Source organism: Myiozetetes cayanensis, unplaced genomic scaffold, assembly GCF_022539395.1.
Source record: "Myiozetetes cayanensis isolate MyiCay16 unplaced genomic scaffold, myiCay2020 scf7, whole genome shotgun sequence".
In the NCBI taxonomy this organism is placed as follows: Eukaryota; Metazoa; Chordata; class Aves; order Passeriformes; family Tyrannidae; genus Myiozetetes; species Myiozetetes cayanensis.
In genome coordinates, this window is record NW_026087964.1 from 27,397,431 (window position 1) to 27,409,827 (window position 12,397).

The 12,397-nt window shown below is 39.7% G+C and overlaps 1 protein-coding gene across 6 annotated transcripts; it reads right to left on the minus strand.

Moving 5' to 3' along the window:
- Positions 1-178: 178 nt before the first annotated feature.
- On the minus strand, positions 179-11,858 carry FRG1 (FSHD region gene 1). Of its 6 annotated transcripts, XR_007631780.1 has the most exons (10): positions 11,708-11,858; positions 11,339-11,406; positions 9,957-10,079; positions 8,969-9,026; positions 8,674-8,788; positions 8,194-8,298; positions 7,355-7,446; positions 5,244-5,354; positions 4,443-4,569; positions 179-3,178 (listed from the first exon to the last, which is right to left on the minus strand). XR_007631780.1 is itself a non-coding variant. In XM_050338041.1 (9 exons), the coding sequence occupies exons 1-9, from the start codon at positions 11,767-11,769 to the stop codon at positions 3,267-3,269; spliced, it is 771 nt and encodes a 256-aa protein (XP_050193998.1). In that variant the 5' UTR covers positions 11,770-11,858; the 3' UTR covers positions 179-3,266. The 6 variants fall into 6 exon arrangements, 3 of the variants coding, with proteins under 3 accessions (XP_050193998.1, XP_050193997.1, XP_050193999.1); XM_050338041.1 differs by lacking the exons at positions 4,443-4,569; positions 5,244-5,354 and adding an exon at positions 3,977-4,087 and having other exon boundaries at positions 179-3,303; XM_050338040.1 differs by lacking the exon at positions 4,443-4,569 and having other exon boundaries at positions 179-3,303.
- Between the last annotated feature and the right edge of the window lie 539 nt (positions 11,859-12,397).

The following is a 12,397-nucleotide window of genomic DNA, read 5'->3' on the forward strand; positions in this document are numbered from 1 at the left end:
ATGGTATCTATTTCATAGAATCATAGAATGGTTTGGGTTGGAAGGAACCCTAAAGATCATCTAGTTCCAACCTCCCTGTCTTGGGCAAGGACACGACCCATTAGATCAGGTTATTGTAATATTTGTTGTAATATCAAGTACAAGTCAGCAGCCAAATAAAATGCATACTCCAAGTAACTTACAATAAAAGGTATCATTTTAGTGGGAGCAAATAAACATTTAATGACTGTATACATTAGCAACAGCTGTGGGAAGCACTATGACAAAATACTCAAAACCTTCCAGGCTGCCTGTGTTTTAGCTTGTGTCATGTGCTTTACGTAGTGACCAAGATGTGTCATGTGTTCTTAGGCACACAGAAAAAACTGATATAGTCTTTAATGACTTAATTGCCTGTGCAATTAACTGTCTTACAAAACAAACCGGGGGTGGCAGGAAAAAGAAGTCCTTGGCAGAAGGTTTGACTGGAAAGCTGCAAGGAACTGCAGAAATTAAGAAACAGGAAAGGATAAAAGGAATGTATTGTAATGTGGGAAAGCCTTTGGGTCAAGGGAGGGAATGCAAGTGTGTAGGAAGGAGCCAGCTCAGAGCATAAGCTGGGAAATTGCACAGAGCTTTGGGTAGAAAAGCATTACGCACTGCTGAAAGAAGATAGAGAACCAATCTATGGATTTAAAAATAAGGAAAATTACAGCATAACAGGATAAACCTTGAGATTTTCATGGGTGTGTTCTTTCAAAAATAGGAAATCAGGCAGTTTTTATAGGATCTGGAAAATATTTTCAGTTGAAAACAAATACATATAAGACAAAAATCCTGTATTTTCTTGCAGATATCTGAAGATACTATTATGGACTATAGTAAAGAGTGATTAAGTTGGTCTTGTTATATTCTAAACATCTGCAGCCCCATTTGCTCATCTTTTATTTCTGGAGTAGACAGCTTTTAGGGACTTTACTATCTTTGTCTAGATGTTTTATCATCTTCAGTACATTTTTTTCGCAGTACAAAATTAATTATGACTTTGGAAAATGAAAAACTCTTTCCAAATCCTCTGAAGACAAAAGAATACCATTGTCACATTACACATTCACAGCATACACATTCAAAGCCTCTTTGTGCTTCTGCTTTAGTTCTTCCACTAGTAAAGAAACTCTCAGTTTAAGGAATAGTTAACATCTTCCAGTACCCATGTTTCTCTGCCTGTGGCTGTTCTGCTCCATTCCTATCAGAATGTCTTCTCTCTTGAGGCCCCTCCAATACTTTGGACCCTCCATTTTGTTGTCTAGGTTTCTTCTGGCTGCCTTCAAAAGTCTGAGTTAAGTCAGAAGAAAAAAGCTTCTTAAGATGTGCAGTTAACTCGCTAACTGTACTAAGACAGCTGGTGTCACTCATACCTAGAACTTATGTCCACCCTTCTGCTTTCTCATACCTCTCCAGATCTCTTCCTTCCTCCAGAAGCAGAGGCTGTACAAATTACTTCCCTTTTCTGTTTTAGTTAAAGCTCCTTGTGCTAACAGTACTGCCAGGACACATCTCCAAGATGACTCCATGAATATCTCCAATGGGAAAAGATCCCAATGGCCTCCTTATAGCATCAGTTAAATACACATACGAATCTTCATTGTTCTGTCATACCTTTGATTTAATTTTTCTGGGATCAGACTTCCAGTGAATTCCCCAGATGACTGTTTCTGTGTATCTCGGAACATGTTTTAGCTTGAATCTAGTATACATTAGTTCCAAAACAGAAGGCAACCCCACTGCTACTATAATATCCTTATTCCCTGTAAGGCTGTTAGTCCCTTGCCAATTCTAGTACTTCCTCCTCTACTTAGGGCAGCCTCATTTCATTTGCTCTGCCATTTCTTTTTGCTTCACTTATTCCTAGCCCTGTAACCAAGATACCTCTCAGTTCTGTTTTTCCTTTACTAGCACTTACAGCACCTGCCCCCTGCATCTCCTATTTACACTGAAATGAAATGGAAAGTTCCCTTACAGGGGTAATTCTCAGGCTCTTATTCAGCTGCTGAGTACTCCTTTCAGCACTCTTCTCACCAGCACAGAGCAGATTTCTGCTTCCAGATGTATCCATATTTGAAGTAATCATCTTTGTAAGTTCCACCAGACAAGTTTTTATTCAAAGAGTAGATTCTTGAAAGAAAAACAGATGCTGTAATATCAATCTACTTCAACCATCAACATTCACTTCAGATGTATTTAAGATTCACAGTGATTGTGGATCACTCACACCTGCAATGAACTGTCCAATAAACAGTCACTCTGGCCTGCAGCCTGTTCCTTGCAGTGCTGCCTCCTGCTCAGTGTTTCTGGGAGTAGTTTTGGCACTAGGCAACTTCCAGGTCCGCGATGTTGTAATGGTTGTTATGTCAGGTTACCTACGTATCTGGGGAGGGACATGTAGCGTGGTACCTACAACAAGATCTAGTCAATGAGCCCTAATCCTCAGTCCTAAGCCAAACTAAGAAGCTCTGGAGAAATTTTTTTTTTTTTTTTTTTTTTAATCTGATAGGACAGCTCACAGCTATGCTGCATTTTCATCCAAAAAATTCCTCAGACTGGCCAGGAACATTTGCCAACAATCATCTATTTATTTCTAGCTTTTAGCCTTCTCCCCATAAATTCTGTACTCACACCTCTGTCAGACCTGAGCATGTGCAGTGTGTCTTTTCCAACAATACCTTTACTCACTGCGGAAAAGACAACATAGCCCTCTTCTTTACATTAAGTCACAGAGCATATGGACACACGCAGCCATTGAAAAGCCCCTAAGCTACATATACAATCAGTTCATGTACCTGACCCTTTCTGCTATTGATAAAAAGCTATGCCTACATGGCTCACCCAGTAACAGGGTGTTGATTTTTATTTGAGGGCAATCAAGTTACATACAGAGTTCCCGGTAAAAACCAACTATTCTCCCTCAAGATCACTAAAAGCCAGGGAGCTTTCTCTCTGGACTAAATCAGTGTACAGTCTGTCTCCCAGGGCTTGAGGTATATGGCAAACAGCTTGCCATTTTTGTTGAATTTCTTGAATTTTTCTTCCCTTAATACAAGTCAAATATGCACAAGTGATACAGTTAATAAGATTTTATAACTGAGTTATCAATATGTGAGAAAATTTTAATATAATTCTGAAGATACTTAAGAAATGCCTTAAATAAAAAAAAATTATAAAATATTTTACTCTTGTTTTCAATTTGACCCTGTCAAAGATGCAGAAGAAAATGGACCAGCTGGATGTCACTTGCAGTATCTGTCCGCTTTCACTTTTGCTCTCCTATATGAAAAGAGTGAATGAAAGAAGAGTTAGATTAAGACCAAATACAATTACACCTGGGTGTTTTAGCTGTCTCAAAACATTAATAGTAGTCCAGGATTGTTCTCGCAATACTCCAATTATCAGAAATAGTTTTTTGCATTCCACCCACTGAATTAATGCAAATATTTATACCATATAATGGTACGAAAGGCTTTAAAAATTCAAGAGTTTCTAAAGCCTTGGTTCAGAGAGAAAAAAATAAATATTCCCACTAGATAACACAAAGATAGTCTCAATAAATGCTATTTCTCTTTAAAATGCAACTTCTGTCTCTCCAAAATGTTCTGGGGCCATAGGTATTGAAAAATGTTAAAAAGTAGCTTAATTTTTAGGATTAAAAAGATTAATCGCTCAACAATTCTGCAGTAAACACACTGAACCACCTAAATCAATTTACAGGTAAATCCAAACCTGCTAACTTCAGCTAAAGAAGGGAAAATTCAGATTAGAAAAAAAAAAACTAAAAAAAAAAGGCAATGCCAGAACTCAGGCACAACACTCACCAGAGAAGAATTCCAGGCTCAACAACCCGCCTGGAATCTAGCCCTCTTTTGTACCCCAGGTTTATTGTAATTCCATCTCCCAGTAGATTTTTTTTAATCAGTACATTATTTCTGGTATTTCGAAGTACCTGTCAAGCAGCATTTCATGAAAAGTGCCTTCTTTCCTGGCTTTTCTTAGAGCTTTTGTGTCTTCTTTGCTTATTTTAAGTTTTTTGTCTTGAAAACTTTGGAATTTCTTACTGTAAGGGGGAGAAAACAAATAAAAAGGGAAATGTCTTTAAAATTTTGTGTTTCAATAAAACAACAGTGATAAGAGTCTTAGTTTCTATTATGCAGCTGACAACTGGTCTAATAAAATCCAGCAAATCATCCCAGTACTACAGTTGCACTAAGGCTTCTGTAGGTGAAAACTAATTTGTCTCCCAGGGCTTGAGGTATATGGCAAACAGCTTGCCATTTTGTTGAATTTCTTGAATTTTTCTTCCCTTAATACAAGTCAAATATGCACAAGTGATACAGTTAATAAGATTTTATAACTGAGTTATCAATATGTGAGAAAATTTTAATATAATTCTGAAGATACTTAAGAAATGCCTTAAATAAAAAAAAAAATTATAAAATATTTTACTCTTGTTTTCAATTTGACCCTGTCAAAGATGCAGAAGAAAATGGACCAGCTGGATGTCACTTGCAGTATCTGTCCGCTTTCACTTTTGCTCTCCTATATGAAAAGAGTGAATGAAAGAAGATTTAGATTAAGACCAAATACAATTACACCTGGGTGTTTTAGCTGTCTCAAAACATTAATAGTAGCCCAGGATTGTTCTCGCACCACTCCAATTATCAGAAATAGTTTTTTGCATTCCACCCACTGAATTAATGCAAATATTTATACCATATAATGGTACAAAAGGCTTTAAAAATTCAAGAGTTTCTAAAGCCTCGGTTCAGAGAGAAAAAAAATAAATATTCCCACTAGATAACACAAAGATAGTCTCAATAAATGCTATTTCTCTTTAAAATGCAACTTCTGTCTCTCCAAAATGTTCTGGGGCCATAGGTATTGAAAAATGTTAAAAAGTAGCTTAATTTTTAGGATTAAAAAGATTAATCGCTCAACAATTCTGCAATAAACACACTGAACCATCTGAATCAATTTACAGGTAAATCCAAACCTGCTAACTTCAGCTAAAGAAGGGAAAATTCAGATTAGGAAAAAAAAAAAAAAAAAAAAAAAGGCAATGCCAGAACTCAGGCACAACACTCACCAGAGAAGAATTCCAGGCTCAACAACCCGCCTGGAATCTAGCCCTCTTTTGTACCCCAGGTTTATTGTAATTCCATCTCCCAGTAGTTTTTTTTAATCAGTACATTATTTCTGGTATTTCGAAGTACCTGTCAAGCAGCATTTCATGAAAAGTGCCTTCTTTCCTGGCTTTTCTTAGAGCTTTTGTGTCTTCTTTGCTTATTTTAAGTTTTTTGTCTTGAAAACTTTGGAATTTCTTTCTGTAAGGGGGAGAAAACAAATAAAAAGGGAAATGTCTTTAAAATTTTGTGTTTCAATAAAACAACAGTGATAGGAGTCTTAGTTTCTATTATGCAGCTGACAACTAGTCTAATAAAATCCAGCAAATCATCCCAGTACTACAGTTGCACTAAGGCTTCTGTAGGTGAAAACTAATTTTTTTTTTTTTTTTTTGGCAGTCTAAATAGGAATGAGCCCCTACGTGGTCATGAATTCTAAAGAGCCCCTTCTTCAACTACTAGCATAAGAAATCAGGGAACAAAAGTGTATTGGATGTAGGTTGCAAGGTGCTGACAGTGGGGGATCTGCAGGGAGTTTTCCCTGTGAGAAAAGGCCAGGAGCTGCCCTGTGCTGTACAGAGCTGGCTCTACAACACACCCACTAGAGGACACAGCCAAGTCCCATCAGCAAAGCTAATGGCACCTCTATGAAAACGTATTTAAGAAAGGGCAAAATGACACACAGGCAGAGGAAACAGAAAAAAATAAACAAACCAGAAGTGCAAAATGGCAGTGTAAACATCTGTCCCAGTTTAAATGAGACAAGGGTCTTTTGCTGAGGATGAATTAGGAGGAAAAGACCCAAACTTCTCTTTCCAAACAATTATAAATCCAAAATTAAGAGGCTCCAATTGAAGGAAAACAAATTATGGAAAAGGGAAAATAACAGCCCTTTATTAAAAGGTATGTGTGTATTAACAGGAACACGAAAAAAAAACTCAAGTAAAATAACTAAGTAATACTCCTATACCCACCAATAATCCCCTTCAAGAACAAAACTGATAAACCGGCAAAAAAAGAAATAGTTCAATTTCTTGCACCCTTTGGTGCTGTTCCAACCACAGTCAGCAGGGGGCGCCGTCGGGTCACTGGAGATGCAAAATTTGTAATGTCCTGTACCATTCACCAGGTGGCGCTGTTGGGTCACTGAAGGTGTAAAAAACTTGTAGTGTCCTATTATAGTCACCAGGTGGCGCTGTTGGATCACTGAAGGAGTTGAACTTGTAATGTCCAGTGCCCGTCACCAGGTGGCGCTGTTGGATCCTTGGCTGCCACCGGGGGAGGGGAGGGGGAACAACAGCAATAAAACAGAAAGTTCTCCCAATGGAAGAAAACTCACAAACTTCAGCTGATTAGGGTCCGTTGTAAGCAGAGCTTGTAGTCAGCCAGAGGTGAGCCAAGAGCAGCCGCCAGAAACTCCCCTCCGACAGGAAAAGAAACAAAGGAGCCCGGCAGTGTCTGCAGCCCGCAGCAGCCTCTCACCCCGGCAGTGCGAGAGAGAGAGTCTCCTCCCCCCCCAGCCTCCACCCCCTTCCAGTCACACACCAGCCAACTCCCCCCTTCGTTGTCAAGGAGACAAATCTCCATCGTTAAGGGCTCCGGGTGATTCTTTTGTTCAACTAAAATGGCCCATCACAGAGCACACACACGGGCAGGAGGAAAGGAAAGAAAAATTCTTTGCTAAAAATACGAACTATGACAACATCAAGGACAGAGAAGAAGAGGGAGGAGATGCTTCAGGCACTGGAGCAAATATCTTTCAGTCCATGGATAAGACCGTGACAGAACAGGGGAAAAGTGGAAAAGGAAAGGAAGTGGCTGAAAGAAACCACTGTGTATTGACCCATATCCCATCCTGCTTTGGGGAACAAGTAGAGGAATCTGGAGTGAGGGGGATCTTGGGAGATGGGGAAGGAAAGGTGGTATTTTTAAATTTTGTCTTTTTTAGTATCTGAATCCATTTAGCAGGCAACAAATTTAAGTAATTTTTCAGTGTTGAGTCTGTTGCCTGTGACAGCATCTGCTACATGATCTCCCTGTCTTAATCTCAACCCATGAGCTTTCTCCTATTTTCTTCCCTTGTCCTGCTGAGGGAAAAGCAAGTGAAAGGCTGGGTGGGAGTTTGGCCCTTTCACCAAAGATGGCCCCAAAGAGAAGTGAAAAAAGGTACTTGAGCCTATTACCAGCTCAAAAGTACGTACACATAATTGATTTCACACTGTTTAACGTTTCCTTTGTCTTCTTGTGGAACTTCATCTTTCTTCTTAGCTTCTCTTTCAGCACAAGTACGAATCTAGTAATTGAGAAAAAAAAACAAAACAAAAAACACCTATATTTTTAAAATCGTAAGCTACAGGTTAAAGATGACAACACATCCTTCATGACAGAATGAGAGTCACAGTGACTTTTCAAATTCACAGCTTTCTAACCGGTTAACTAGACTCTACTGCAATCAAAGCAAGAGCTGCCCAAAATATGGGGAATATTAAGAGTAATCCTTTATACTACTGTAAGACATAATTGCCTGCATCTCAAAGGAGCACCATTACAGTTCTTAGTTTTGGCAGAGGCAATTGAGAGACAGATGTAAAGATATTATTGCTCTGACTAGTAGACACCTGTCTCTATGTGGAGAGACACATATATTTTCCATGTTTAAATAAAATCAAGATAGTCTTTCTAGATTCTCCTAAAAGATCTCCCCTTCTGGTAAACTCTTCTCTGTCCCTGATTCAGTCATAATTCATCTCTTCCATGCCAAGCTAATTACAACTACCTGGAATAGGTAGTCAGTCATAGACTGTCTTGCCCTTTAACATCTTGCCCTTCTGGAGTGGTAAAATATCTTTCTATCTCTACTGGAAGTACTTAGAATTTATGCAGCCTTGGTGCTCGTTTACCTTTCTTGTGGCCAAATCACTTGACAACTTACAGAAAGCAATTATAACTGTATTAACAGTAGTAAATTGTAGCACACAGACACCTGTTTGTTTGACTGTCCCTCCCAAACCTGTATTAATTGTAGAAGTTAAGAGATTACCTTTATCATTTCTTCTTCCCCTGCAGTTTTGCTTTTGGCTTCTATATCTCCCTCTTCGTTACATCTAATAAAACGGCTGTTTGCTGCTAGTAACGCCATTTTCTTCTGCAGAAATAACATCCCACGTTGTTAGAATAATGAGATTGCATATAATCCTTGATTCATAACATTTATCCTGTACAATGCATCAAAAGTCTCTGTAAATGTGTTTTATTCTTTTATGCATGGGTACTTCAATAGCTAGCCAGCAGACTTGCTGGCTCCTCCATTCTTAAAGTGCTTATAGCTGCCAAAATGCAGTAACGTGAAATATTTTAAGAACTTCCCATTATAGCAAATGCACTGCAGTTGGGAAAACATAATATTAAAAACTACAATATGAAAGACACTGCAAAGTAGTTTTACTTCACAGACAAAAAATATCAACATAGATTAACTCAAAATACAGTCAAACATTAAGAACTTTTCCAAATAGCTTACATCTTGGAAGACAGGTTCCCACTGCTCTCTTGATCCTATTGCATCAGAACGTCCAACAACGAGTCCATCTGAATTTATACCAAGATATTTGCCATAACCAGATTTCAGAGCAATCCTCCAAAAGAAGATGCAGGAAAAAATATAGAATGTTTTTAATTTATGCAATTCCCAACATCCAAGATATCACAAACACATTTATTATTAGATGATGTATTTAAAGAGAGTATTAAAACATGTACTCACACAAAAAACCAAAGATAAGTATTAAAACTTGAAACATTGTTAAAGGAATTACCTTGTATCAGACAACTTTACTGCTGTAAACTGCTCAGGAGGACTAGGGCCTTCATCATCTGAGGAATGAATTTTCCATTAGTTAAGTATGAAGTATTAAACATAAAATATTTTAGCCTATTAATACTGCAGTTTCAAAAAGAATTAAACATTGACCATTGCTAAACACTATGGAAAGTATTTATTTCTTTAAAAATTCTTTTTTTGAGTATTCACAGTTAAAAGAGCAATGCAGGTGTTCATTTATGTTCATAAATTTAGAGTGCTTAAAACAAGACACAAAATTAAGATGATCCTTGCATAAATAAATTTGCAGTTGAGAACGTTTTGTAATTCTCCTGGTATCTTTGAAAACCTTAACCTCCTTGTAATGTGACTTTTTTCTTAACAAAATGCATTATGCTTCAAGCTACTGTAACTCAGCTCAGTATCCTAAAAGCTACTAGCCTTTCCATCCCTCAAAAACAAAATGAGAGAATATTGCCATCATTGGTTTGCTCTCATCCTGGAGGTGAAACGTACACACTGTCACGGTTCTGGAACAGTCCGTGCCTGAGTGACGGCTCTCAAATTCAAAGAACAAGCTAATTATCCCAGCACATTAGTAGCCCTCTTGTGCAGTAACAAAACAAACAATAAGCCTGAAAACTCATTTACCTTGAATTTCACTCTTCAAATGACACCATAAAGATTTTATAGGATTTAATAAAAATTATACTGCTTGTTATCCAGCAAGTGGTATGGCCTTTAACAGGTAATCATCTCCAATGCACTTCAATTTATTGTACACATAAACCATCAAGAAACCAGATGAGTGAAACTGATTGGTAGCCATTTGGTTTAAGTCATCTGCATACTTCATCTACAACTATTGCATTTGTAGTAAACTGTTTTAGCTGCAAAACTGCTTGCCTTTAAGCGATGCTAGTTTTATGCTGTCAGGCATTTCATTGTTCAAACTACTTATTGTCAAATTTTTGGGAACAAACCTTTATGTGGTGCTCCAAGTGTAAACAAGCCATTGTCGAGGGCATGGATGTAAGCTCCTTTATCCATTTCTATAGCTATAGTTCCTGTAATTTCACCAAAATTACTGACAGCCCACCAATTTCCTGTAATACAAAACCATGACAGTTTATTAACAAAGTAATCCCAACTTCCGATTACAGCAGTTCAAGAGATGATATCTGTGTGTCTCCTCCGAAGAATTTGAAATTCTAAAGATAAAATTTCTCCAGCAAAACAGAAGCAGATACACTATTTCATCTGACTTTTAAATTACTTCTTGTGAGCTGTAATCCCAAGACTTCAGTTGTTCAAGCCAATCTGTGTTTGAACATTTGAGTCCCACAGAATCCTACTAAAGTTAAAGGTAACCCTAGCCACATGAATGACTTAGAATTATGACTTTTATATTTTTTGAAACAGTAAAATTTTCTCCTTGTATACTGTCTTACAAATATTTCCTATTTGATTAAGATAATAAGTACTTTCAGTTACTCAATCTGAATATGTTATCTTTTCTCCACATGATAAATTTGGCAAGTCAATCTGCCATGAGCAGAAATGACCTTTTCCTGTCTTTATACAATACACAGAACTATTTGTCTTGTCCTACATAGTCAGGTATCACAGATCAATGTATGAATTTTCCAAATTTCTCCCACTTTTTCGAGAGCTGGCTAAATTAAAGAATACAGACTATCTGTATCATTCTTCTAATAAGGCACAAGAGCCCATTTTCTCATAATTTGCTTTAACACAGAAACAAGGATGACTTCCCCCTGCCCTCTTTTATCTTGTGCTTATATACACATAATAAAAAAATTATCCCATAATATGCACTGTGCTACAGAAAACATCTGTATCTCTCATGATTTTGTGGTTCTTTCTAGCTGTTTTTGTTTGTGAACTGTCATCAAGAACACGACAGTGCCAAGGGGCAACACTGACAAGTTATTGCTCGTGCCTATACACACTTTGATCATTCTATTTTATGAATTATTACTGGTTAACGTTTGTGTCTTCAGTTTCAATTTAACTCAAAAAGTAACTGCATTACAGTGCTTAAAGGTCTCTCCTCCTGCAGCAAATACCACGGGGAGTGGTGGGGTAGTGGATAAGCAGTTCCAGATTACCTAAGGACATATTTAGCTAAAAAAACATGAGTGGATAATCTATCCCACTGGCGTCCTAAGTTCCATATGGAGTCTAGGAAGATCCTAACATATAAATAACATGCTGTGAGAAAGTGTTATACATCTCTATAGGAACTATACTTAGTTTACAAAGTCCTATAACACTCTCTTCAGCTTCTGCTATATCCCCTACAGCATCTACTCTGTCATGTAACTCCTGGAATACTGCTCACCAACAATATCAAGCTGCTCTGCTGCATCCTCCTCCCTTTTCCTTTTCTTCTGCTTGTGCTTCTTCTTGCTGCAAGGAGAGATGCAAAGCAATGAGAACGCGCCCCCGACCTGGCCCTTTCACCCGCCTCTCTCACGGCCTGCCGCCCAGGCCCTGACCGCAGCCGGGAGCCCAGGGCCCGACCCCCTGTGCCAGCCGGGAGCCCAGGGCCCGACCCCCTGTGCCGGCCGGGAGCCCCGCGGTTCCCGCGGCCGGGGAAGGGAAGGGGCGTGCGGGGCAGCACCGCGGGGAGCCCCGGGCTCCCTGCCCCGCGCTGCGGCAGCCGCTGGTCCCGGGGCAGGGGCGGCACAACAAGCAACCCCCCACTCACCTCTTCTCTTTCGAGCCTTTGAGGACGAGCTTGGTGGATTTCACGCAGGAATACTCCGCCATGTCGGGGCACGGGAAGTGCCGGCGGGCAGCGCCGGCCCCGCCCGCGCCCGGGCGGAAGCTCCGAGGCCTCAGCGCTTGTTCCGCCCGGCCGTGGGCGCCGGCCGGCGGTGCTGCTGTGGCTTCCGAGGGCGTTCGGGGTGCGGGCACGGAATTTGGGGGGTGGGGGGGCTAGTGGTAATAAAATAAGAATTTAAAATTACGTTTAAGAGCCTCTCCCTCAGCACTTTCCCCTTCTAAGTCTGGCTCGGCTCCGTGAGTTGCTGCAGCGCTTTGCAGCACTGCAGGCGAAGAGCGACAAGGAACGGGGAGCCCAGAGCTTCCTATGCAACCTGTGCGTGTGTGTATTATAAAGCACTGCAATGGGCACCGGCAGGGCACTGGGATGGAATCCCTCTGCCCCGGGCACCAGGCCTTGCCTCAGGCAGTGCCTGGCAGTGCTGGTGCGGGAGGAAAAGCTTCAAGGGAAGCACATGAAGACAAGCTGGGGAAATTAAGCTTGTAGGTCCCAAAAGTGCACCAAGCTAGGGACAAAATGAGGTTTAAGACAATTTTGTCCCCATCCCGCTAGCCATTTGCTATTCCACAGAATAAAATTACCTCAGGCTTTCCCCTGGGGGTATAATCACAG